The sequence below is a fragment of the Oryzias melastigma genome, linkage group LG13, assembly GCF_002922805.2.
Source record: "Oryzias melastigma strain HK-1 linkage group LG13, ASM292280v2, whole genome shotgun sequence".
NCBI lineage: Eukaryota > Metazoa > Chordata > Actinopteri > Beloniformes > Adrianichthyidae > Oryzias > Oryzias melastigma.
The window spans coordinates 20,372,816-20,400,772 of NC_050524.1; the positions used below are offsets into that span (position 1 = coordinate 20,372,816).

General features: G+C 38.1%; 1 protein-coding gene and 1 long non-coding RNA gene across 3 annotated transcripts in view; one reads left to right on the top strand and one right to left on the bottom strand.

The window, feature by feature from the left end:
• Window positions 1-6,719: 6,719 nt before the first annotated feature.
• The window catches only part of zgc:153039 (uncharacterized protein LOC767698 homolog), a 63,358-nt gene continuing 42,120 nt past the window's right edge, over window positions 6,720-27,957 (top strand). Inside the window, exons 1-7 of one of the 2 annotated variants that reach the window (XM_024277747.2) lie at window positions 6,720-6,823; window positions 7,047-7,296; window positions 12,104-12,238; window positions 14,193-14,330; window positions 15,010-15,297; window positions 16,646-16,753; window positions 16,827-16,938. In XM_024277747.2, the coding sequence (XP_024133515.1) occupies window positions 7,074-7,296; window positions 12,104-12,238; window positions 14,193-14,330; window positions 15,010-15,297; window positions 16,646-16,753; window positions 16,827-16,938 (1,004 nt within the window). In that variant the 5' untranslated portion in view covers window positions 6,720-6,823; window positions 7,047-7,073. Of the gene's footprint in view, window positions 7,297-12,103; window positions 12,239-14,192; window positions 14,331-15,009; window positions 15,298-16,645; window positions 16,754-16,826; window positions 16,939-27,957 lie in introns of both variants that reach the window. The other variant, XM_024277746.2, reaches the window with a different exon arrangement.
• The window catches only part of LOC112149808, a 13,506-nt gene continuing 10,689 nt past the window's right edge, over window positions 25,141-27,957 (bottom strand). The window contains exon 3 of the long non-coding RNA XR_002919848.2: window positions 25,141-25,393. This is a non-coding gene — a long non-coding RNA (uncharacterized LOC112149808). The remainder of the gene's footprint in view (window positions 25,394-27,957) is intronic.

Genomic DNA, 27,957 nt, shown 5'->3' on the forward strand with positions numbered 1-27,957 from the left:
ATTTTCTGTCATTTCATTAACAGTTTACTTTAAATATGTTATTTTGAAACGCAGATCTTTTAAGTTGCTTTTAAAAATTCATGGTGCTGGTTTTGAATGGAGAGGCATACTTAGCTCCAGGCTGCTGTTGAACTTCCTTTGCAGCCTGTGCATGAATGTGGCGTTTTTCGGTGAGCCATCTCACCCTCTGCCACACACCTGCATGGGCGCAAATTTTGTTTTCCCAAAATTTGCCCCATCCCCCCGGGGGGAGCCAAGACCCATTTGGTGGTTTGACCTCTCCCCATTTCAACTACTTAATGTTGCGTCTTTAGTAGTTTGGAGGGATTGGTTGCATTTTTAGACTGAAACCACCATATTCCAGTAGACACTTAGCAGGTTTGTTTCATTTCAGTTGAAAGGCATGAAAGGCATGTGTTGGTGAATGAGTGTGCTCACAACCCCTCACATAAACCTGCTCTTCTTAGCCAGTATGGTTTCAAAAAAAGCATTTTTTATTTTATTATTATTATTTTTTGGGGGGGGTTAATAACCCTGTACTGTAATTCCATGGAATTACGTTGATTGCAGTAGATTCTGAAAAGCTGCTTTTCTCTTTTCTCCTTCAGAATCTGCTGCAACCGTTGATCTGAAAAGTTACATTAAGTTACTCAGGTGTTAAAGGTTAAAGTCTCACTCTTTTGATTTACTTTTAAAGTGTTTGAAGTGTTTTAATTGTGATTGCGCCAAATCAAAACAACCTAAGAGGTTTTATAGGACATAGTTTCTGCAGAGCAGCAAGAGTTCATCAGAAATTTCGCAAGTTATGGGCAAGTTTGTTTGCAAAAAATTTTAAGCTTAATTTTCTTTATGCATCACCAGAAAAGTGCCACAAGAACATGTTAAAAAATGAAAAGAATAATTTTAATTCAAGAGGATGATATAAAGAAAAATTCTAAAAAAGAGAGAACTAAATGTAAACAATGTGTGATCTCCATTTATTCAGGATGAATGCAATAAGTCTGCCGTACTTCCGTCTCCAGTACTGATGCCGTACGTTGGGATGAACTACGCAGAATGGGAAAATAAAACTGTAAGTACATAGAAAAGACTTCCTTTGAAGAACAAGGTCATGTATTCATGGGTGCTTTTGTTTTACTTCCTTCTTGGTCTTGTACGACTTGGAGTTTAGAGAAATTGCTTTTATTGAATACTGAATTAACACCACTTGATATGGATTTTAAATATTACTTGATCAATGCAATAAATACATTTTCATTTAAAAATCTGGTAAATACCAGAAGCTGAACTGCTACTTTCTTCACACTAAAGGAGTAGCACTTAAAAAGAAACATGAGAACTAAATGAGTGAAAACTAGCTGTTTTACAAGCTCCTAATTATTTGGAAACACATTTGATTTGTAAAGAAGTTTAATCCTTAGTCAGTCGTCTCTGCCAAAGTCTCATCAGTTGTCACTCACCTTGGTGTGTGAAAGTTGTTCTCATTTCCCAGGTAAACACACAACCGCTCAGTATCAGTGCAAACCCTCTCCCACTTGGCCACTGATTCTTTTGAAATGTGAGATCTGCTGCTGGCATGCAACAAGTTATTTTGATGATTGACTGACGCTGATGATTGCGTGGGAGGAAAGGGGGGGTTCTGTCAAACCTTATTTTATCTTTGATTCCATCTGTGAGGACATTTCTGCAGAATTAGAATGTGATCTGTTATTGGATTAGTAGAGGTGTCATTGTGCAGAACAAAGGTGGAACTAAAGTTGGCAAACAGAGACGTGGAAGGGAAAAGTCAATGAGGTGAAAGTCATTTATATCTTTTACTTTTACTTTGCTCAACTAAACAAACAACTCCCTGGTCCCTCTTTCTCTTTCTCCTAAGTCGTACCCACTGATGTACACAACACTTTAATGGATTTGAAAACATAGTGTAGCTCTGGTCCTGATGGCTTAGACCCCTTTACCTGATTTATTTAACTTGTCACTAAAAACAGCCACATTTCCATTTATCAGATAGAGTTACTCCTTTGTTGAAAGTAGGTGATTCTACTGACTTACATAACTTTCGTCTAATCTCTAACATTTGTGTTGTAGCTAAGATTTTTGAAAAGATCTTCTTCCATCAGATATATAATCACCTAAATGCATCGAATATTTTATCCCCGGTGCAGTCTTGTTTTTGTTCTGGCTTTTCTGCCCTTCTTAAATTTACAAATGACTTGTTCGCCTCGTTTGATCAAAATCAAAATGTTGGATCCATATTTTTGGATTTATCTAAAGGCCTTGATTTTGTTATTTATAATCTGCTTTTAGATAAACGTTGTGTATCAGTTTTTGACATTAATGCAATTCTATGGTTCAGTTCATATCTTCATTGCAGATCCCAAAGTGTCATCATTAATGGTGTTTAGTCAAGTAAATGTGTACTGCTAAAAGGTGTTCCACAAGGGTCCACTCTTGTGCCCCTCTTGTTTGCTATTTTTATTAATGATCTTCCAAACGTCATCTCCAACTGCACTATAAACATTTATGCTGATGATATTGTTATCTTTAAATATAATTAAATATTTAAAAGTTCATCTCAATTGTACTCTGCTACTACTAATAATGCATCATTTAATTTTTTATCAAAGTAAAGGTGATCAAAACAATATTTTATTCTTTAAAACCCAATTGTAGTGATGATAAAAATTGGGATGAGGAAATTGAATTATAGCATGTGTTTGAAATTTCTAAAAAGTCGCTGAAATATAATGAGTTAAATGTCAAAAAAAGTTTGTCTTTTAGAGCATTAACGTATAAGCATCATACAAATTTCCTCAAAAAAGCTCTTTCAAGGACAAAAACTATTCAATGAATATTTTTCCATCTTACTTCTTGATTTATTTTACAGATAAGTTTTGAGAAAAATCCCCAAATGTTGAGACTTCTTAAAATGTTCTCCCTAAAACTGTCTGGAACCACGTTGGACCCAAAATGCACTAGACCGGGCCTGGTGGCAGAAACTTAAACTTTAAGCCATTAAAACATAAGTTTGGACATGCCAAGACCAAGAGAGTAACAAAAGAGGGACAGAGTAGGTGAAAACCAAATGCTTAAATACACTGATGGTAAATGTCAACCCCACAGAAGATAGCCGTGGATGACATTACCTTGAAATACTTGAAATATCTTTTCTGAAATCTGTAAAAAAATTTCAAAAGTTTTGTCTGAGTGGGATGTCATAATTATGTTTTTTTCTGTTTGTCTTAAAGCTCCAGCAGAAGTATGCTGAGGTCTTGGAGGCGTTCCAGCAGTTTGACGTCCTAATTAAAAATGAGACCAGCCTGCAGTGTTTAAGGGGACTTAAAAACTACGTGACCATTGTCAAAAAAGCTCCTGTCCAGGTACGCTCTAAAGCACACATGCTCAAAACTACACTTACGCTGAAGGAAATGAGAGCCACCCACATCCATGGAACAGTAGACTCTCAGGGTCCTGTCATTTCAGGAGGAGACACAGAAATCATAGTACCTTAATTCACTTTTTCTATAAGACTAAACATAGAGAAAGAGAAACTTTAGTTTTATTTTTGATGTAAGCTGGAGACATCCAAATGAAAGAAACATTTTTCTTCTGAGATACAAAAACAACTAGAAAAAGCTTTTTTAATGCATTTTTTAGTCATCCTCAGAGCTGAAAACATTAAAAAAACAGTTTTATTATGTTTTTGAGAGCACACAACCTTACTCCATCTATATTTCTATTGTTGGGATCATCTCCATCTGATCACTGTGTTTTCCCGTTGAATCTTTTTGCAGAAGGATAACGTGACATCCACTCACCACCCACAACAAACCAAGATGGGGAAAACAGTTGGGGATGTTATAAAGCAGTACGAAACACTGATCAAGGGGAAGCTGAACCTTTTTGCTCTGGACCCTCAAATGGCCGACTGCAAAACGTCGACACGACGGCCGCCGAAGACCCCTGGTTCTTCATAGGCTGACACAGACTGAAGATAAACTGGGGAAGGACATTTTTGTGGAAAAGATGATGATTGAACTCGTCGTTGAAGAGAATCAGAAGGATCTAAAGGAAGGAAAAATAATTCTCACAACAGCTATTCTTTTGTGGCTCAAACAGCAATTTAAAAATGAAAAACAGGTAAAACGGTGTAGAACCCAAAACTGTTCATTTGTGTATTTGACTTTGCACAAACATGAATAGGTTCAAAAGGGCTGTGAAGAGCTTGCAATGTTTTGTTTCTGTCTTGGTTTTGTTTTCCAGATCAGGAGGTCCCAGCTTAAATTTAGTGTCTCAGTGGTTACAGGGATCATTAACTTCTGCAAACTTCTCAAAGAAATTCTGCTTTTCTCCTCTGAGTTCTCAAAATGGATGTCATTACGACACACTTTATTTAAGACACCGATACGCTTTCTTAGATATATGAAGTTTTTTTTCTAAGCAGCACAAGAAAATGCAGTTAAACACTATATATATGTATATATTACTTACGATAATACAAGTGTGAATGATGTAAGCTGAATGTGCTCGCTGATGATGCTGGAGATGATAGCTGGACATTCTGAAGCTGATAGCTGAAAATGCTGGAGCTGAAAGCTTGTCAGATTTGTTAGCTAAATGCTAAATTAACAAAAAAAAAATGGAAATATATCTAATTTTCCCAAAACAGTTAGCATAATGCTAAAATATTTGCTAAACTCCAAATTAGCCTAAAAATCCAGTAGTTGCTGAACATTTTAAAATTTGAATGGTGTCTCCAGCTGAAAGTATATGCAGAAGTTCACAAGTTTTAAAGTGCACAAAGTTTTTGAAGGATTTAAGCAATTTCAAATTCATGTCCTATTTTGCTCAATGTTTAAAAAACTATAGAGTTTATGAATACCAAAAGTATAAACAGTGATGACCTGAACGATCCGAGTGTTTTGATACCAAAATTGCTTTTTTAGATTGAGTTTTTATGTGTCAAAAAAAAATTGAAAAGGAGCAGGAGAATCAAATGATTGAATTGCAGCAACGATGCTGCAGAAACCAAATGAGTCAGAGTCAAACATTTGAGGAGGTGGAGGAACTTTGCCTTCAGCAAACAGACAGGCTGACTGCTCTGCGGCTTTGTAGAATGTGGCCGATCAAGTTCATCTGCTCTGCTACTATATGGTTCTCTATTAAACTTACATGTTCAGCAATCAAGTCCTTTTGTGTCTCCAGCAAGATCAAAAGAGGTTTTAAAGTTTACAATAGGAAAGATACATTAATGGAAATTCTGTTCTCTTCAGAGCTGTAGCGGTTAGCTCTCTTGCCTCACAGCGAAAAGGCCCTGATATGATTCCAAGATGTGTTCTTTCTGTGTGGAGTTTGAGTGTTTTCCCCCATTTGTGTGGGCAAAAACGTGCTTCAGAGGTTTATTGATAATTCTAAATTGCCCCCTAGTTGTACAGAGACAGGCGACCTGTCCATGGTGAACTCCACCATCACTCAGCAGTGGTTGAGACAGGCTCCAGCAACCCCGTGATCCTAAAGGGATTCAGCGGGTTTGGAAAATGGATGAATGTTCTCTTCTTTGTCATTTTTTTTTCATTTCTCTTTTATAAAATGTAACAATGGTTACAACAGACAGCGGCAGACAGTGTTTCAGGAGCGCTGGTGCAGCTAATTCCTTTTGTCTCTTCCTGCATTGCAGTGAAAACTGTAAACACAGCTCCCTCTGTGGGCATGGAACCAAACATATTATTTATTCTGAAGCCTAAAGAGTTCACCCTGCGTTTGTGACACCTGAAAACAAAGTTTGTACAAAGAATTTTATTTCTGTTTTTATTTACTCTTTAAAAAAATAACTATGGTTCTCAATTAGTGATCACTCAAAGTTTGAAAAATGTAATACTGTTTTGTTTCATATCAACAATTCAATTTAGCTTAAATTTGCATTGATGTTTTGTGTCCTAACTTATAAAAGCTGCATGTATAGAGAAATTTAGAAGTATGAGACTTTTCAATTTTTGTTTTCATTAAGAGTGCCATTTGTTATTTATTGACTATAAATACTATCTGTATTTGTTGTCTTTTTATGTGGATGTTTTTTCTCACTAATGGATAAAATGTGTGAAATTAAAATATTTATAACAAACGAAGAAAGCCATATTTTTGCTTCAAGTGCTTAAAAAAACTATTTTCACCACAATAATATGTTTTGAATCAATAAAACTTTGTTTCTAGCAAACAGATCATACAGGAAATGTGGTCATATCTGATCAGGAATGCTCCTCCTGATCACGTGACCAGAGCAACAGGTCCCGGAAAAACAAAAGACTTTCCTTCTTTATTTGTTTATTCGTGTACACACAAAGTCTGGGTAAAACATTAATCGAAAATGAGCTTATAATAACTAAAATTCCGGAGGGAATAATTATTAAATAAATAAATAAATAAAATTGGCACAGTTAAGGCAAGAAATAGCTTAAAATTGCAACAATTTCGCAACATTTCAATAAATGCATTTTGCTTTTTGATTGATGTTTAAAATAAATGTAAGAGACTTATAATAATCATAAAAAAGATGGCCCAAAAAATCAAAACAGTGACTGGCACGTATTTAAAGGCAGAGACTTCGGACTCGAGCAAAAGCGGAAACTGTTAACTTTGTTTCACATTAAAACTTTTACGCCTCTTTAAATCCAGAAGAAAGGCCCTTTTGTGCTTTTATACTGAAAGTCATAGTCGGAAGTGGTTAGTGTGTCACATGACTTTCTGTCCCACAGCTAATCACTACAAAAACTTCACCTCTATGGCTGGATAGAAGGAAGCCGCCGGCGTTTGCTGGACCTGATATGTAATCGATAAATCGCTGTTTTCATTATGTTATTATACGGCGCTGATTGTGTTTTCAGATACTTTTAAAAATAAATCCAAAATAACCATTTTTTCACTGCGAAAAGTAAACTTAAGCTGTGAGAAAAAAGTGAAACTAGTTCAGTTTTTCTATGTTTTAGATTAGAAGAATTATTAATATTAAGGGGTGGTATAAATGAAGTAATCCCGCGGGACTCGCGCAGGTTCTGCAGGAAATAGACCAGACCAACATGACGGAGCGGACCCCCCTCCTCCACTACCGGCTTTGCACCAGCGTGAATGAGTCCGAGCCGCGGTCCCCCTCGGCCGGCCAGGCCCCGGAGCGGCGGCCCGGCAGCCCCCGAACGAGGCCCGGCGGGCCGCAGCGGCAGCAGCGGAAGCTGTCGACGTTCTTCGGGGTGGTCATCCCCACTCTGCTGTCCATGTTCAGCGTGGTGCTGTTCCTCCGGATCGGTGAGTTCTGGCCACTTTGGGTTGGTAGCAGGAAGGAGACAATACTTGGATTAAAATAATAATAATAAAAAACTAGGTTGGAACACAACTTTAGTAAGTTAAGAAGTTTTCCAACAGCACACATCAGTTTCATGAGTTACTTTGCAGAAATGAACCTATAATCTCTTTATTATGAACATGCTCAACTGATAGATGGAAACCTTGGGAATCGAACCCCCAACCTTGTGATTAGTACACAACTGACACTTCCAAACTCAGAAAACAATCTTTTTAGGACATAAATCCGTTATTAATATAATGTATGTAGCATAAAAAAAATAATTAAGAGTTAAATAACTACAAATAGACACAAACTCAACTTCTAATGAAAATTATGTGACAAATTTTCCTTCCTAAATGTGTATACATTTGGTTTACTCCTATCATAAAGAGTATAACAAGTACTCCATGTAGCATCAGCTAATGACAAATATAACCCCTGATATTAGGGGGAAAAACACACACAACTGTGCATTTCTTCTTACTTTGTTTTATGAATATTAGTCATATAAGAACTGTCATGATGCATAACCTGGGTGTGACCGAACAGAAAGCTTTCTGCTGGAATTACGCTGATCGTGTTAACGATTAACAAAGTTACAGTATGTTAAAGATTTTTTTGTATAAGTATCCGTGTTAAAGGGTTAAAGATCCACTCCAATAAAAATTGTGTTTTTGGGTGTTTTTAACATGTTCTCGTAGCATTTTTCTCATGATATATATGAAATAATTTAAGACTAAAACTGTGTTTTACAGTATTTCTTTATTCTAATTGTTAATCAGGAGCAGATGAAAAAAAATGCTGTTTGAAAAAGCTATCAGTGGTGATGTAGAAACTGCAGAAAAATAGATTCGTGTACGTCTTCGTTTTCCTCGTCTGAGCTGGAATCTGGCTCAAAACTTTACGGCTAGATAGCTCCGATATTGCTCGCCATTTTTGTTGCACCAGTAATGTTAAATTGGGATTGTGAAGGGCTGTAAGCTAGCAGGAGAGAATGTAAACAAAGGGATAATGGGATATTAGTGGAGGCTTACCACCTGTAAACAGTCCCGTCCACAACTCAGTGATGAATTTGTGATGAACTCCTGCTGCTCTAACTTCACAATCATAATGAAATGTCCACTGGGAATGATTTTATTACAGATTAAAATATGATCAAAGGCGGTCTTTAAGGGTTTTTCAGGTGTTTCAAGGATTTTTTTTTTACAATTTTTTTTTAATAATTGTGCTTTTTTTGCCCACATTAGCTGATTAATTATGGAAAATGGGGTAAAACAGTCAAGTTTTGGTTGATGTTCTACACCTTGAGAACTTTGGCTGTGTCTGTCTCACCAACCCATCCTCATTCAGTGTTTGTCTGGTTTGATTGAATTTTTACGTTTAGACATCGTGACTCAAGCCTTTACTGTTTGGCTTTTCTGTCTTCAGGAGTTTGTTTTTGGCTGAATTTAAAAAGTTGCTACTTCTGAACCTTTTCCTTCATAGAATAAAATACTTTTTATGAAGATAAGATAAGATAAGATAAGATAGTCCTTTATTCGTCCCACGGTGGGGAAATTTCAGTGTTACAGCAGCATTGCAGATACGTAAAAATTGGAACAATTTACATATTTACAACAGAGCAAAATAAGATAAAAAATACAAAAAAGAAGAGATGAAAAAAAAGAAGCAATTGCACTGTGGATATGATTTATGTTAAATAAATTGCACAACATATTTTTAACCCTAACCCTAACCCTAACCCTCGCCACCTTGACGGTCAAAAACATTTGCTCTTTTCAAATTAATGGAAACATTTTCCTATTTTCTGTCTTGTTAAAAGACACACACTCATGAACTCATGATCACTCAGTTCTGATTCTATTGCAGCTGCAGATTTGTGCTTAGTTTGCACAAAGTTTCTGTTGTATTGCAGCTTCAAGTTTTATTTTGAAAAGCTGGAGGCCCAAACCTCTACTGTTAAGACAGCTGTCACCTGCTTTACAGGTGGACCTGTCAAAATAAGAGCTCCTCTTTTTATAGTGGATCAGGTCAAAGTTTTCTGTGGAGCTGCAACCATACATGCGAATGAGTATGTTGACCTTCTGTTACCATTAAAGCTGCTGTTTTGCTGTGTTTTTTGCTCGGTAGTTGTCTTCTGTCTTTTTTAGCACCCCCACCCCCACCCCAGTCTCGTGAGCTGTCAGCTGGTTTTAAACAGGGACAGAAACGCTTACACACTCAGGACTCCCCAGCTGCCGCTCTGCCGTTTCCACGTTAGACTGCACAGGAACTTGAAGCTGTTTCATTGTGGATGTGAAACTCCTGCCAGATATGTCTGATGGATTTACAGTTTATTCTGACATTTAGGCACATATTTCAGGTCTTTTAGGTTGGTTTAGATTTTGTTTCCTACAAAAGTCTTTTATTTTTGTTCTTAATTCAGACACTTTTGCATGTTTTTTGAGGTTTTGTCAGACGGTTTTGGCGTCCATCCTCAGGGGTTATCTTTTAACTCCACCATTGATGATGGTTTCTCCAAAACATCTACTTGTTTTTTTAAATCCTTGTTTTAATTTCTTTGTATGGTTGTTTTGATGTATGCGTTTGAATTTATCCATTTGGTTAGATATTTTATTTTATTCTATTTTATTTATTTATTTACAATCGCACCGGAAGAGGTCTGGACTCAATTTAGTTGTATAATGTACAATGACAAATAAAGTTATTCTTATTCTTGTAACTATAGTGGCATTCTGCTTTGCATCTTTTGTGTCAAGTCTAGAACTTTTTAGCTGAGACGTTTTCTCTGCGTTTCTCCTTCCTGATAATACTATTTATTATCTAAAGTTTACGTGTCTTCCTGTTCCTGCAGTGAAATACTTCCATCATGGTGTCGTTCGTCTCAGCCTGCTGACACTGAACATGTTCAGTGGGTTTTACCAGATGAACATCAGTCATCTGACTTTACAAATATTTTGCAGGATTTCCTTAAAGTGTCTCACGAGGACTTGCTGTGTTTAAAATGTTTTGCTTTCAGTTTCTTTAAGACCCACTCAGATTAAAATTATGTTTTTTAGCATGTTTTTGTAGCATTTTTGTATATGATGGAGGACATAAATAAAGAAAATAAAGCTCAAAACTGCATTTACAAGTAACGTTTTCAATTAATTTGTTGTCAGACACAAAATTTTCACAATTTGTGCAAAAATTTGTTATCCTACGAAGAAACTTGAAACTGTTGAGCACTTCAAAAAATATTTCTCATTTTGAATGATTCAGTTACATGTCACTTGAAAATATAAAGTCAGAAAAAACTAAGTGAGGACATTTTTGTCAATTTTGTAAAGAGAATAGCTAAAAATATACTTTATTTTAGTATATCGTGATATATATTGTTATTGTTATATGAAATCATTTATATCGTGATATACATTTTTTTCCATATCGCCCAGCACCCTTAATATACATAAATATTTAACATAAAGCTCGTCTAATGGCTTTAAAGTTTTAGCCTTCCTCCTTCCTGTTTGAAACCAAAGGGGTTGATGGTTCAGAGGAACCTTCATGATGCTGATCTCTGCACTTTTATGTCTCCATAGCAGAGTTTAGTCATCATGGGTAATAATGTGCATTTAATCTAGAGTCTGATGAAATATTCCAGAATTCATAAAAGACATGTGATGCTTTTGAGGTTTTAGAGCAGTTTAAGCAGTCTTTTGATCCATTTTCAAACCGTTCCCATCGGTCTTTTAATTATGCTTATACTATTTTAGCTAAAATCCATAAACCTGTGTGGTTTTCTAGGACATAGTTTCTGCAGAGCGGAAAGAGCTCATTAGAAATTCACATTTGAGTTGTGGCGGTGTGGGGCAGCCCGACCCCACTTCCTGTCACCCATCTCTGTCAAAATAAAAGCTCCTCCACTACAGCCCCTCAAACCACCAAGCTAACATTAGCAGTGCAACAAAAATAGTGAGCAATATTGGAGTAATCTAGCCGTACAGTTTTGATCCAGATTCGAGCTCAGATGAGGATAATGAAGACGTTCGTGGATCTTTTTGTCTGCAAGTGGATTAATCAGAATGGGGCTGGGAGCTGTTGGCCCCTCCCATTGTATTTTCTGTCATAAATACGATCTTTTTCAAACATTTCTTTCTCTTCTCCTGATTCACAATGATTTGAATAAAGTAATACTCAGAAATGCAATTTATTCTCAATTTTCTTTACATATCTCCACATTCATCAGAAAACTACCACGAGAAAATGTAAAAAAACAAACAAAAAAATAAAAAAAACTTTCTTTATTAGAGTGGATCTTTAAGTCTCAGAGGAATTGAAAGGAGATGTTTGAATCTCATAGAATTTCTCTTTGGAAAACTTTACCCCAAAGCTCTTTATTGACGGACATATGCTGGTTATGGCAACCGTTTTGTTAATTTTTGATACAACTGTGGGACTTCATGGCTTTTTTTGGTTTTAAATGTGGATAACGTCTATTCCTGCTCCAGATTAGTGATAACAACATCAGGGCTTGAATGAGGAGAACCAAGTTCCTGTCAGATGAAACAACCCCAGGCCTTTCCTGTTCTAATCAACCGTTTTCTTCCGCAGGTTTCACAGTGGAACTTTACATTAGATAGTGTGAACTTACTGCAAACAGCAAAAGGGAGTTGTTTGTTCAGAGAGTGGTAGTCGTAGATTGACGTGTCCTGTGGGGAATTTCCAAAGAACCTTTCTTCTCAGGCGATCAATTACTGATCTGACTGTGTGGTTTTATCTCCTCAGGATTTGTGGTGGGACAGGCCGGATTGTATCAAACAATTGCCATGTTACTGGTTGCCTACTTCATCATCTCCATGACCGTGCTGTCGGTCTGTGCCATCTCCACTAATGGGGCTCTGGACGCAGGGGGAGCCTATTGTATCCTTTCTTTGGCGTGTGACTACCACCATGGAGGGATCAGGAGACGTGTGGAGATCTCTGTCCTCCAAACTCAGGATTTTTTCACTGTTCAAGTCAAGTACTGACTCAGTGAAGCTTGATTGGATCATCTTCTGCACTACAATCCTCCGTGAAAGAGGAAACGAGTTTAATTCAGCTGGAATCCATGTCAAATCCAGTATGGCCTCTAGCACCATTTATGGACTTTCCACCTCCCAACCCCTCAGTTCTTCTGAAGTCATTCCAGATCAACTTGGAATTAAAACTTCTAAAAAGTTCTCAAATATCATACTCCTGTGCTTGAAACCTAACATCACAGTCCAAAAGCCTTTATAGTATCCTATCATAACCTCTGCCATTAGGTTCTATTGTTTCCTCAAATTTCTGCGCTCTTTTCTCTGAACATCTCTTCTTCTTCTTTGACCCAAATGTCCGGTCCATTGACTATATTTTTTTATAAATTCATTAACAATCTATAAATGTTTTGAAGATTTTCATATTAATCAGATACAGTTAACATACGGTAAAAAATATTTTTGGAATTATAATGAGATTTTTTACAGTGTTAGATGGATTGAGGGCGTTTCAGTTTGGCCACTAGGTGGCGATGGCACTATAGCATTACATCTTATTCCAGAAGAAGAAGAAAGTATGAGCAAAAAAATGTGCTTTAGAGCATAAATAGTTACTTTAAAAAAATATTTAATCTCAAAATAGTTTAGAAAATTCATACCTGTGAGTATATTAAGCTGTTCATTTAGTCAGCAATGTATGTTTAGGTTGACCAAGTGTTAGCATTTGCCATCCTATGGGATATCCCATTATACGTTAGTATTAAGTTAGCGGACTTTAACACATCAGATCGATCTCTGCTTTTATGGATCGATTTTTGATTTTTCATTAAGGTAAGATTGATCCAGGTCGATTAATCTATTTCTAGCAACACAGCCCCACTCACCTTACAGCATACGTATCATGAAAAAAAGAGGATACTCAAGAACATGTCACAAAAAGTTATCAAAGCAAGATTGGATTCTCTGACAAATAGAGTGACCGATTAATAACTATTTATTTCTCTATAGAAGTTTTGGGATTTTGGCCTTTTGGAATCAGCAGGTACTTCCTGTTTGAAATGCCAGGGGGGAGGGGTCACTTAGTCCGGTTCTCTATATACAGTCAGTGATCTGTTGCACCTTTACTCTCCACTCTCCTGCTTTTATGAGAAAGAAATGTTTTACTAACTAGGAGGCCAGCAACAAGGCTGACATCACAAACTCACCACGTCTAAACCGTTCCAGGTTCAGTAACTTCAGCCCATCATGAATTTCTTGCGGTTCACATCCTCATCACAGCAAACATCATCTGCAGTGTTAGTTTCAGTGCTGCTATTTCAAGAAGTTCTTGTATAAGTCCATGAAAACATGAGGAGGTCAGATGTTCATGGACTCGTGCAGGCTTCATTAAAGAGACGGTCGGTGTCACACATTCTTTTTCTTCTCTGCCTCTGTTCAGGTTAACGCAGCAGCAATAATGCTGAAAGAAGTTCCTTCAAGCTCCTCACTCTGCTTTAACACTGATCACACTGAAGGCAAAACATTTGTGTAATCAGATTTATTTTCACTTACATTGGTCGAATTAATTACTTTGGGGAAAAAAAAAACACATTTTGTTATGTTTAACATAAAGAAAGAGTTTGTAATGAATTTTTCCTGTGATTTATTATCAGAATTAATGATGCTGTTTATGACACACCCAAGGAGTTTTTCATTTCAACATGTGTGGCAGATTTTGGATTATTTTGAAATTCCCCAGTCATATCAGTAGGATACTGATCCCATCATAGCATCGGAGTGTTTTCCTGTTCGTACAGCAGAGATATTATAAATGGCCGCCCAAAAGTCAAAAGGTTTCTTGTTCTTAACACAAAACGCAGACATGATCAGCCGCGCTCTTGGTCCGGAGTTTGGCGGCAGCATCGGCCTCATGTTCTTCCTGGCTAACGTGTGCGGCAGCGCCCTCTATGTGCTGGGTCTGGTCGAAGCCATTATGGACACGTTTGGAGTCCCAGAAGGTGAACTTTCATCCAAACTGATAAATAAATCTATGCAAATATAATTAAAATAAATGAAGTTTAGCCTCAAATACAAAAGGGGTTTATACAAATATACTCCTAAGAAGAGGCCTTCAGCACTTCTTTGTTGGCTCTGATGCTTAAATTTAAAGTTGCAAGATGTCAGAATAAAGCAAAAAGAATAAAATATTTTTATAGAAATTAAAATAAAAGCAAAATGTTTATTTTACGTATTTTCTTTTATGAGACTTTCTCTTATTCAGATGCAGAATCATCTCCAATTTTCAGGGTTTATTGACACATCTCTGATTTTGAGAGATAAATGAAGACATTTTTATTTTGCAATCAGATAAATTAAAATTATTTACTGTTCTTTTACTTTGATTACTATGACATACGGGTAATAAAACCCATCTTTTTGTTTTTTTATCTAGTAATTTTTTGTAACAAGAAAAATATTCTTAAAAGATTTTAGGTGTCTATATATATATATATAAATTCTTTATTTGTATTTAGGTAAATGCTGAGTAGGGTTGCTTGGACACAACAGAGCAGGGATGCTGGATAGTTCCTAGCATGAGAACAGCTCCTTTTCATGTTTTAAAAATAATGCTCTCAAGGAGAATCTCGCTAAAAAACAAACAAAAAAGATACAGTAAAACTTCTATTTTTACCCTAGACAACACAGTGGCGCCAACTTCACATCAGATCCTGCCGTCGGGCTACTGGTGGTCTTTGCTGTACGGCACCGGCATCCTCCTGTTGTGCCTTCTGGTGTGCCTGGTCGGAGCCCATATCTATGCCAAGGCCACCTTCCTCATCTTCCTGATTGTCATGGTCGTTTTGGTAACAATCTTAGTCAGCTTCTTTGCTGTGCGGCCCAAAACCATCCTGCTGCCAAGCCCCAATAATGGGACGGCAAATTTCACGGGCTTCAAGTTGGAAACTCTGCTGGGAAACCTGAATGGTAAGTAGAAAAACTGCTTGGTTAACTCGCAGGGAATTTAAGTCTTTTTCTTATGTAAACTTTAAGCAGAGGCAATGGCAAAGTCTTTAAATTAAACGTGGCTTTTGCTGATGAAGACGAGATCATTTGCACATCAAAGAGTAGACGAGTGTGTCAGAAAAGAGGGAACAGATACCTTAAATCAAAAGTAAAAGTCTTGCACTTAATCCAAAATTGCAAAATGGATTATTTATTTTGATGTCATAGTAAATTTCCAGTTTTGTAAGTTTGGACAGAGAACAGGACTCATTCTTCTTCCAACTAACTTCCTTAGATCTTCAGTCTTAACCCCAGTAGGGCCAAGTTCTCTATTTGTAGGATGACTGTGATGGATCTGTCTGAACTCTGGGGCAGTTTTAATCACACATTTGTTAAGTGGTCCTTGTGATATCCTAAAAGAAAATCAGCGGAAGTGGCAAAATAGAAATAAAATATTAAGATTCTAAAAAAGTGTCTCGGTTGTAGAAGTGAAGACCAAATCTTAGACAGGAAAGTGGACGGTTTTATGACTGATGTGGACGATCTTCTTCACTACACCCTTATAACATTTAGCACTTGAAAAATAATAATTTACAATCTAAAGGCTGAAAATCAAATTAGAACTTCAGTTCAGTTTGAATTTCCTCTAATTAAATAATTTACTAACTACTCTGAAGCCGTCCTGCTGTTTCCGTTAACCCGATTTGTTACCAGTTAACGGTAACAAACAAAGGACCAACAACCGTCAGTCCTGTTCTTGGCCGAGGTTAGCGTAAACCATTTTCCGGAAGCAGGTCATGACCCCCCCCCCCGCCTGATCCATATCCCTGAGCACCAACACTACAGGCTAAGAACGCGTTTGATTGATCTTTTAATTAAATCTCGTGCATGTTCTCTGGAATGTGTCCAAGAAAAACTGTCCAAGCGCTCCACTCTGTTTACTGGGATTTATATTCAAGCACATGATTACTGAGCTAATTACTGTAAGTCAAGCATGGCCACGTGGAAGCCTATATTAATCCTTATGCATTCCCGGTAGCACATACTCACTGAATTTCATACTGAATGATAGGATTTGACGGAACGTTTACCTGAAAAGGTGTAGTTTTTTGTTTGAATGTGAGCCAAAACCTCAACTGATTGCACAAATCTACTGATAAAAAGTTAAAGATATTTTATGCCGAGCTTAAGAAAATATTCATACAAAGAAACCTCTGCTGTTGTCCATTCTCTGTGTTCTCCAGAAAGTTCTGTTTGAATACAGAAGTGTAGCATGAAGCATAGAAGAGTGTCTGTTGTCCTCTGAGCAGTCATTTCTGTGTCACTGCAGGGGGCTACGTAGTCGATTACACAACACAGACAATGATGACCTTTGCCACCGTCTTTGCCGTGATGTTTAATGGCTGCACCGGCATCATGGCGGGCTCCAACATGTCTGGTAAGCGAAGCTTCTCCACGTGTTGCGTCAGAACTTTTGCAGGGACTTGAGCTCAAACGCTTCTCTCCACCAGGCGACCTAAAAAATCCCAGCTACTCCATCCCTCGTGGCACCATCACCGCAGTCATCTTCACCTTCATCATCTACAATCTGCTGAGCGTTCTCGTGGCCTGCACCTGTGATCGGTTTGTGACAACCTTAAAATCTTTTTCATTCTCTAAAATGCTTGAAACATGTTTTTGCTACATTTGTAAAGAAGCCAACACAAATTCTACATTGTATGAAACTGTTTTTGTGAAAGGGCGGGTTCTTCTTCAGGCCTCACCTGCTCAGCTTCAGGGCAGGTGGCATTGAGAGCCCTCCCCCTAAATTGTACCCCACCTTCAGTCCCTCTTGCCAGAATGTTGCTTGCTATGATAAGTGCAGTTGTTGGCTCATGGAGTGACACTCCGGAAACACCTCATGAATAAGACTTGAAAAAGCATCTTTGAGAGCTACAGACCGTTTCAGTTTATCCAGAAACATCCTGGTCTTCCTGCTCCTTCTCTTCTCTATTGCATTGATTGAATTGTATTGATTTAAAATGTACAAATCACAGCAAACACTAAATCTTGTTTTACATATCTCCATTTGCATCTGTCCCAAACAAATGACCCGAGTAGTCTGTTTGCTGACTTTGCAGTTTTACTCTCTATATTAGTTATCTTAGTAAATCAGGCTCATGATGTTTTCTACTGTGTCTTTATTTATGAAATACCCAGTAGGCCAAAGGAATGGGATTTTATCAGTGTGGAACATCACAGAAGAAGAAATCTGTTTTGATTTTCTTTACTAAAAAAACTTTACTAATAAAACTGCCAGAAAAAACCGAGGAACATTTTCTACAGAGCCTTGTCAATTGCAGAATTTACATTCCAAAAATAACCCTTTATTGATAAAATCTTTTTTTTTTTGGCTAAATTAAACATTTTTCTTAGGCCTATTTGGCATTTAGCTAATATTTTGTTTACATGCTAGTTTTTTTGGTCTATTTTGGCATTTACTGTGTTTTTTTAGGCTATTTTATTAATTTATTAGCTTTATGCTAGTATTTTTGGCTAAATTTGTCATTATTCCAATTTTAAATTTGGAGTTTCGCTAATATTTTAGCAATATGCTAGCTTTCTTGGCTAAATGACAAATTTTTCCAGTTTCTTAGGCTTATTTGGCATTTAGCTAATATTTCATTAGCATACTAGGTTTGTTTTGTCTATTTTGGCATTTACTGTGTTTTTTTAGGCTATTAGTGGAGTTTAGATAATATATTAGCTTTATGCTAGCTTTTCTGGTTAAATTAGACATTTTTTCCATTGTTTGAGTAATTTGGAGTTTAGCTAACATCTAGGCTTTGTGCAAGTTTTTTTTTTTTTTTTTTTGCTAAAGTAGAAATGTTTCCAGTTTCTCAGGCTTATTTGGCATTTAGCTAATATTACATGTAAATGCTAGCTTTTTTGGCTAGTTTTGTATTTACTGTGTTTTCATTGGCTATTTAATATTTATATTATATAATATTTTATTAAGCTATCACCTTAGGGTTTTCAGCTATCAGCTTCAGTTTTTTTTAAGCTATCAAGTTCAGCATGTTCAGCTGTCATCTCTAGCATCTTAAGTGGTCACATTCAGCTTACAGCATTTGCAATTGCAAGGTTTTGGTGCCTGTGTAACAAATGCTATATACTTAGTTCTAGATGTTTTAAGGTAGTAAAACTCCTCACTACAGACTATACATTTTTTCAGACAGACATGAACATTTTCACACTTTTTTAAACTCTCAAAGTTCAAACCTTCGAAGAAAAAAAGTCCAGTATTACAAAATGAAACCAAAGATTGTGATGAAAGATTTATGCAGATTTAGTGAACTGAACACATTCTGTACATGAGGTACGGAGGAGTTTGATCGAAAATGTCAATAACCAGCAAGATGCAGAACATGATGCACTGTAAAAGAAAAAAAAGCATTTAAAATTGCACAAAAATTAGTGAGATTGTGAAAGGTAGAGCAAGGGACTACTATACTTCCTTCAGGCTTAATGTTTTTTCCGCACTTGCTTCTAAATTGCTTTGGATGTATTTTTCCACAAAACAAAAGTTCTCGATTTTCTACCAGAAGACATTTACAATAAACCTCTCCTTTACTTTTATCCAGTTATAGTTTGTAACCTTTGAGCCTTTAAACCTTTTCCCATACCTGCCGAGGCCTGAGCAGTCTTAGTTTTAGTCATACTGTTTTAAACAGAACCTTCCAGATTGGACAAACGCGCTCATGTTTCAAGTCCTGGAAACAATCAATTGTTCGGAACTTGATCATCTTTTGTTCGGATTAAGTCCAAACTTAAATGTTCTTGAAACGTTTGCGTCTTTAACCGAGTCAGATGATATTGTTTGTTAAGCGGCTTTTATTCCTCAGTAGTCTCTGAATTCACAGTTGAGTTTTCCAATCACATCTTCTGTTTACAGAGATGTATAGAAATGACACTAACGCCCCCCATTAGTATTGTTTTCATTCAAAATTTAACTTAAAGTTACCAAAAATTTTGGCTTTGATATTTTTGGTTTGAAACAAACATGGGAGATATGTCACATAATTGTGATTCCTGTCAGACTTAATTCTTCGGAACCTTGCATATAGTGTAGTGGATCTTCACCTGTTTTTAGATACGTTTCATATTGTTTTTACTTTGTCTTTGCTTTGTTTTTGGATTTATACATTTGTATTTTATCTCTACATGTTTCATATTCGCCATACAACAGAAATACTCCCTTTTTGTGATTTTTGTAGTAAACAAATGATAAAATCTACTACTTTGAGTTTCTTATGGACAATTCCAGGTTTGATCTGGAATTATTGTGTAATATAATGGATGTAATGGATGTTTTACTACAAATAAGGATATCAAGCATTGCCACAAAAAATAGTGAAATTAACAGACCAAATTGTAAAATAGAAAAAAAAGGTAAAAAAGTCTCTGGACTACTAAGTGTTAATGTGCGTCCATTGATCTTCTTTTGTATTGGCATCTATATGCTACTCTCCTATAAGCACAGGTGTAAAGTCTTTATGTTTTTGATGAAGCAGGTGTTGTTTTCCTGTTTTATTTGTCCTCCTCTTTACAAGTGTTTGCAGCTGTGTAATGCTGAGTGCCAGAGTTCAGTATTGATGCGTCTCCAACGCCAGTGTTGCTGAGGTCCTAAACTGACACGACAGAGCTATAAAGAGGCATCGGAGATCAATACGGCCATCATTTATCCTGATAGCCCGTCCTCCATGTGTCTGTCTGCCACCCTCACACTGATAAGGGGATTATTTTCTCCACTTATAATCACACACAGGTGCCTGCACTGCTGTCTGGACTTTCTTTTGTGCTTTAGCTGTTTTTATGTGCACTTTGCACACTTAAGCTCAATCACATGATGCAGCAGAAAGACCACCAGAGGTCCATCACATGATCCAAAGGTCTGTTGGTGGGGGTGGGTCCTCATTTTTGGGGATTAAAGTGTTTCTTTATTTTAAATCAAACTACGAATTCAAATAATAGAGGGAGAATGTTGCATTTCCTTGCCTTTTAGGAGGTGCATTCTTAGAGAAACAACACAAGCTGACAATAGGTGGTGTTTAGTCTGAAGACAAAAAAAAAGCGATCCATACACAGGGGTCATTTGGGTCAAATATGGGTCAGATTTCCTCTTCTTCTGTTAAAACGAATTTCTGAGAGCTTTCCTGTCAATCCTTTCAAAGCAGCAGTGAAAAACTGACAGAAGGACGTGGTCAAATACACATCCAATCATCATCTGACTGTAGGTTTTCATACTCTGGTAAGTCTCAGCACTTTTTCGTTTGAGGTTCATGTTTGACGTTCTTTCAGGAGCGTCTTCTGTCACAGAAACTGCTTACTGTGCATAGAAGATGCAAAAGGAGAATAGTTTAAGGAACATGGGGTGAACTGGAAAGTAAAACCGTTTACAGGTTCCTCAGTTTCTGCAGACAGTTGATTATGAAATACAGAAAAAGTCCACAGTCAGAGGAAAACCCATTTAAGTGTTTAATGACTCGCTCCTTGCTTTCTTCTCTTTTTTTCCCTTCGTTCCCGTGGGTCAGTGGGTGTTTTTGAGTAATTATTTAAGAATAAGCAGTGATTTATTCAAAACATAAAATAAATTGCTTAATCTATTGATTATTCTAAACATTTTACCATGCTCTACATGTATGTTTGAATGTTAGACATTTTTTTAATAGTATGTTTATTTCTCTATTGCTTATATGACCACTACATCATTATTACTTCTGATTAACAGATGCTGGTTAAAGTTCTATGCCTGCTATTACACAGCTTGTCCAAAGTGTGGCAGTGTTAGCTTCCTTACAGTAGCTGGGAAGACATAGTGACAAACAAATCTTTACATAAAGTTCCCCAGACTGTTGCCTTCTGCAAGTTGTTGTTCTGCCCCATAGCTTCGAGGGTAAAGCAGTCCTTCATTGAAGATGAATGCTCTCCACGGCGAGGGGAACTCGTCACCACAGCCCACCAGAGTCGATGCTGGTCGCCCAGCAGCAGCCCTCGCTCAGATCAGAACAAACGGCAGTGAATGCTCATTATAACCAGGAGGAGGTCATCAGCTGACACCTGCTGCACAGCAAACCTCAACACCAGCTTTTTCTGTAGAGGACACCAGGATGAGCTTTTTTCTGATCAAATCTGAGTCTACGCTTTTGGAAAAACATGTTACTGATTAAGTGCGGCGGGGACTGAGTGTGCATTTCTGCTGACTGGACTGCATGTGTTTAACATTATAACTAAATGAAGCTCATTTGCATTGACTTTGCAGGTCACTGTTAATAGAATGGCCGCATGTTTTTCTCTGCTCTGAGATAATTCCTGTAATCTGCCAGCAGGGTAAGGGGCTGCTGATGATGGAAGCGGAGGGGATGGGGGATGGAGCGGAATCTATTAACCTCATATGACCAGGCAGCCAGCCATGACAGATTGGCCTGTCGCTACTTTATCAAGCCCTACGGAAGTGTGTGTTTTTATGTGTATTAACAGAAGTGTGTTTTAGTAGATTAGAAACCGCATGATGACTAATTCTTCTGTTCCGTGGTTGTGCAGTGTAAAAATTTTTCATATGGCGGGATTTAAACTTGACTTCTTTGACTGCGTCTGTGTGCCTCACACCTGTCTACGCTTACCCGGGGACAAAGCTGCCCTGCTCTCTTGAAGCTTTTGTATTAATCACTTTTGTTATTATAATATTTTTTTCTGTCAGCCTGTTTTTGGTGGACCTATGACAAATGGCTTTGTGATCGTGTGTAGTATGTGAACCCCTCCTCCATCCAAAAGTTCCTCCCCGGTCAACAAGTTTCAATTCATCCTCCTCCAAACATGATTTAGATAAAACCACTATCTCCTCAGACACATTTGTCTATTTGCTGCTCTCTAGGCTTTGATTTGGATGATACTATTGACTTTATTAAGTCTCTTTTCCACTGAGCAGTACATTATGGTACGGTAAGGAGTAGTACGATCCAGTTTATTCTGACAAGTGTTTCCACTCAGTTAAGCCTCACTTTCACTGAACGGTTTGTTTTCACGGCGCAGACTGCTAGTGTGTCATTGCGTCATTGTAGTGCGACGACTAGAAAAGCAACAACAGTGGAGGTCATCCAGCAACTTGTCTTTTTCTTGCTTTACTTTTTGTACATCGTGTATAATGGGAATTTAATGATGTTTAAAAGATGATTGCGGGCAGCTAAGAAGAATTCCGCTGTGAAGAGTAAACAGAATCGCTATCATAGCGTTAAATTAGTACGTTCTAATGTCGTCATCACTTTCTGCCAATCAATGTGTGGCAACAGTGGCTTCGCCCTAACTGTCCTTTTCTATTTTTCTATGGTGCTACAACAGATGGGCGCCCCCAAGAGGTATGGCTCGGTACTGTTAAATAGGACCCTTTTACAATGGAAACAATCAAAATACTGGTCGGTACCATATCAGACCGCTCAGTGGAAACGAGGCTTTAGAGCAGGGGTCCCCAAACTATGACCTGAGCGCTTTCTGCAGTCTGTGCCTCTATTTGATACATGCAGGTCTAATTGTGATCAGATATTTGTTTTCATTCTATAAAACTGGACTTATATTCTATATATTTTTGAACTTTGAGAGTTTAAACAAGAGAGATAAGTGTCAAATTTGTTTGTGAGAGAAGTGTATAAAGTGTGTAGTGATGAGTTTTACATCTTAAGCCCTAATTTGTGTGGGGAGATGTGTCCTTCCAGCAAGCTCACTCCTGATTGGTGAGAGTGGTTGTCATGGAAACCCAGACCGACTGACCCATCACTGCTGATTGACAGTGTCTGACTCCAACATGGCTGTGAAAATATGGTGAAGTAAACTGTTTGGATGTCTGGATAGTTCGGCTAGTACAGTCAAAGCTCTGACCACATGATGAAAACTCATATGTCATATCAGTGATTTTATCTCTGAATGCTTCACTTTTTTTTTTTAATTCTTATTCTAACAACCGTTCTTCTTGAGAAACTGCAACATTTGGAAATCAACATGTCCATCACCTGTGCACCATTTCAGCATCACTCCCATCCTCTCCTGTCCACCCAATTCTGTCACTATCACCTCACAGCAGCTCTCCTGGCATCCACCTCTCCTTTCTTCCTCATCGTCCTGTCTTTCATCTGTCCATCCATCCAATAGCCGCACTCACCCCTTTTGTTGTTCTCCTCCTATCGCCTCACTGCAGAGATTTCAGTCACTTCAGCCCCCTCCCTCTCACCAACACATGAACCCTTTTCCTGACTGATGTCACTGAGGACGGCTTCTATAGAAGGCAGTGATTGTTTTTAGCATCATGGTATCTGTGGATAAAAAGCTGCAGCGATTACAGTAACCCGTCCTTTACAGGAACAGGGAACTTCCACTGAGAAGACAAACAGGTCTGGAATGGATCAGAACTCTTTCCTGTACATGTATAACTGGGAGAAATAGACTTTAATGTTTGTTCACCAAAAATTTGAAGGCATTAATTTAAGGAACAGCATGCTGCATGTTTTTCATTTTGTCCTGATCCAACCTATCATGAAAGTCTGCAGACAATTGCTGTCCATTAAACTGGAATTACAAAGCGAAGAGGGACAAATGAGTTGTTGCTCTCGTGCATTCACACCTGCTTGTGAATCTCTGATCCACATCTTGTTACAGAAAAATTTTAGTGGGAAACATCTGTCCATCCATACATCCGTCCATCTGTCTGTCCGTCCTTACGTCTTTCCGTCCATCCATTCATTCATCTGTTCGTCTTCTGAACTTCCTTAATCCCTTTAGAGGACACAGAGTTGCTGGAGCCTATCCCAGCTACTGTTGGGCAAAGTTTTTTCCAGGGACTCTGGTTTCCTCACACAGTACCTGGAAAAAACCCACGAATACATGATGAGAACATGCAACACCCTGCAAAGAAGGGATCCAGCTGGGATTTGGACCAGAGCCTTCTTGCTGTGAGGCGAGGGTGCTAACCACTACACCACTATGCCGTCCAGTGGGAAACAATGCAACTGATAGTTATATGAGCTCTCAGCCTGACTTAAAGCTTTTATGCCAATTACCTATGACCTCTGAATGTCTCTGACATTTGTCGCTTTAGTTGTTTCATCCAGTTCAATTTTCGGTCATTTGGTGTCTTCTTGGTCAAATTTCAAAATTTTTCTCCCTTTATATTTGATAGTGGTTCTACATTTCTTATTAATTTCCTTACATATTGTATAGATTCCTTCACAAACTGACTTCTGCACTCGAGGCGGTCTCAGTTCATCCTGTTTCCATGTTTAAGGCCTTTCTGTCAGTTTCCTGAACCCTTCTGCTATCAAGCTTTCATTTCTTTAACTTTTGTTTGGTCCTCCTTCAGGGGAGCTAAGTTCAAGGCTCCTCAGCTCTGCTGCACATTTCTTCGTTTAATCAGTCGACTCTATTTCTGACTCATTTGTGTCAGAAAAAGTCTAGTAAAAGTATTTAAACCACTATGTGTGGTTAAAGCATTACCTCTAAAGTCAGCAGTTAACTGTACAATTGTGCAGTAATGGGTCCTTAATAAAACAACAAACTTGCTCTCAGAACAATTTTTCAAGCATCCATTCCGCATGAAGCAGAAACAAAACTGGAAATAGTTTCAAAAGATACCTAGAAGACAGTAACTGTCATCGTAGAGCGTGGCCGAAGTATCAACTCGCTGTCTCTTACTAGAAAAGTTACAAAGTTTTCAAAGATCAACATGAAGACAGACCATTAAAAAAGCTGAGGCATGCAAAGAACAAGCTCAGCAGAAGGACCAAAGGGGAGAGCGGGGGACAGCGGATGGAAGGATGGAGAATAAAGGGGAAAGAAAGGGAGGCTGCATGTGTGGGTGTGTTTGTGCATGCAGAAGCCTTGTTAGTTATTGATCCCATTTAATAATCCTTAACCACAGTCTGCTCTCCTGAGAGCACTTAACCGCCCCTCCTCGGTGCCTCTTACAGCTCATCTCTGCTCCTGCTTCATCTGTCCATCTTCTCTGTTCTTCTGAGCCACGGCCGCTTTTTGAAAGCTCATGTCTGTCAAGGAACTGCAACCCAAGAACAAAAACGAATTCTATCAGATAAAGAATAGTTGATAGTTTCAAGATTCAATACTTTAACTTTGTAATCTGCAATTTTTTGCAAAATCTTTTGCACAAATATGCTAGGATCTGGATTACATAAAGTATAATATTCATTTCTATTTTTAAGAACCAATCAAACTTGTAAAGGTCTTTCATTCACCTTGATAGTCATGCATTCACTTTTGTGTGTTTGCTTTTCATTAGTAAGTAAGAATAACAGGTATCTTATTGAGGTTCTTTTCATACTTAGTGTTGGTTCTATGACAAATAACCAAACATCTTCAAACCAGTTCTATGCACTCAGCCCTTCACTTAAGATAAAGTTCTTTGTTCAGTCAAGATTTGGTAAAAGAAGTTAAACGCAGGTTTATTACATTTGGAATAAAAGACCAGTGCAAATCAGAAGGTAATTCTTTTGTAACATTGAAAGTCTGATGCTAAGTACACACTGGGCATCTGACACCTGTTCAAGAACTTGCTTTTGGCATATTCTTTCACAGCCCTAATCCGATATATGTAAACGACTCTGTGTCTTAAATCGGCTGCACAATGCACACGGCAATCTTGCCTCACTTCAAGAGGGCCCTGGTTCAAGTACAGGCTGGGGGACAGAATCCCCAAAGGTGGACCTTTCTGTGTGGAGTTTGCATGTTATCCTCTGACTTCTTCTCTCCCACTGTGCAATAACATGCTTCATAGGTTGATTGGTTAGTCTAAATTGGCCCTAGTTGTCAATTTGAGTGTGTATGGGTGTATGATTGAGGCTCTGCGACGGACTGGCGACCTGTCCGGGGTTGTATCCCGCCTTCATCCACGAGTGGCCAGAATATGCTCTGGCAGCTCCATGACCTCAAAAGGGACAAAACAGGTTTAGAAAATGGATGGATGGATTGGTGTCAAATAATTCTGGCTGTACACAAACTGCAATTATTAGTTATTACCAATTCTGACTCCCTGATTGCTCTCAAATGGTTTAACTTCCAAATGGGTTAAAGCCTGAAAATGCTTGAGCCTGAAAAGCGGACTTAAAAACTTCCGTGGCGATTTGTGAACCAGAGTGTTATGTACAGGGAGAAGCCCAAAACGCACATAGACTTTTCATTGGAAGTGGTTGCTTGAACTTGTGTTGCTGAGGCCAGTGTGAATTAAGGTGTTTCAGGATCTAAGAGAGAACATATAGGATGGATGGGCATCACTTCATGACATCTGATCTGGAGACATCTGGTGGCTACCATTACTAAATCTGAAAAGGGATTATATTGCCTAGAATTTCCCTTCAGAGCAGCTAGTACTTTTGGATAATCCTGTTCAGCTCCTTCTGCAATCAGTTGCCCTTCAGTTAATGTGATGATCCTCTAACAGAGAGGACAGATGTCACACAGCTGCTCAGATCTCTTCTGACAGCATGCATTACATTCAAACCCTTGCCAGATGTCTACAGAGGGGCCAACTCAATAGCACCCTCTTACCTGAACACCCTCTTTCCACGCTTCTGTTCACGGCTCTCTGCCGATGAACAGCAGCTAGTGGAGACTGCTCCATGCAGTTGAAAACCACTTTTCAGCTTTGTGATCCAATGTGGTGAAATGAGTTCTCAACTCTCCACATGCAAACGCTCAAACATCTCTTTCTTTTGTTCCTGTACTTGGATGATATTGACTTATATTTCTGTATGTTAATTGTAAATTACTTTGGAGTGAAGGATCTACTAAATGTAAATACCACATACAGCCAAAAAAGCACTATTAGTACAAAAATACTGGACTATAAAGCTTCCATCCAATCCTACTGGGCAATATCAAAACTACTGAACTTCTGCAGTAATCTGGACTTGACAATAAAACTGAACTAAGAAACACTTAAACAGCTTTTGTACCGAGTTATCCGTCTCTTCGAGTATTGATGTCCCTACCAAAATTTTCCAGAACCATAAAACCTTTTTGTAATAGTGCAGTGAACCTGTTAGAAGCGTAAGCCATTGGTCCAAAACCTGATCATTTTTTGGGCTATTCTTCAAGATACTTAGGCCAGATGATCCTAATAGTTACTTTAACCACCCCCCCGACCAAACAGCATTTTCAGCTCTGTTTGTAGTGGTGAGGATGTTTCCTCATCTCCTTGTATATCCATGGACGGCCCTGGAGTCACTAATACTTCATCGTTTTAGGAAAAAAGTCACATAATTAATCCACGATTTTCCGTCCGAGCTCAGGTGAATTATCTGAAGCACAAACGTACGAGATGATGGATTAAAAGGTGAATATGCATGAATACACAATGGAAGGCATGAATACGGATGGTAAACAAATGAGCTGAAGGGGGTGGTGGTGGGGGGTGGGGGTGAAAGGGAACAATCAAGCCCAACAATCTCTTTGGGCTCATTTTAGTCACTGAGCTGCGTTTCCTCTTCTTCTCTAAACGAGCTCCTTTAATCTGTCACTCGCTTTTGTTCCCCTCTTTACGTCTGTGGCAGAGCTCATTTCATCTGGATGATCCGATCAATAATTACTATCAACCCCCCCCCCCCC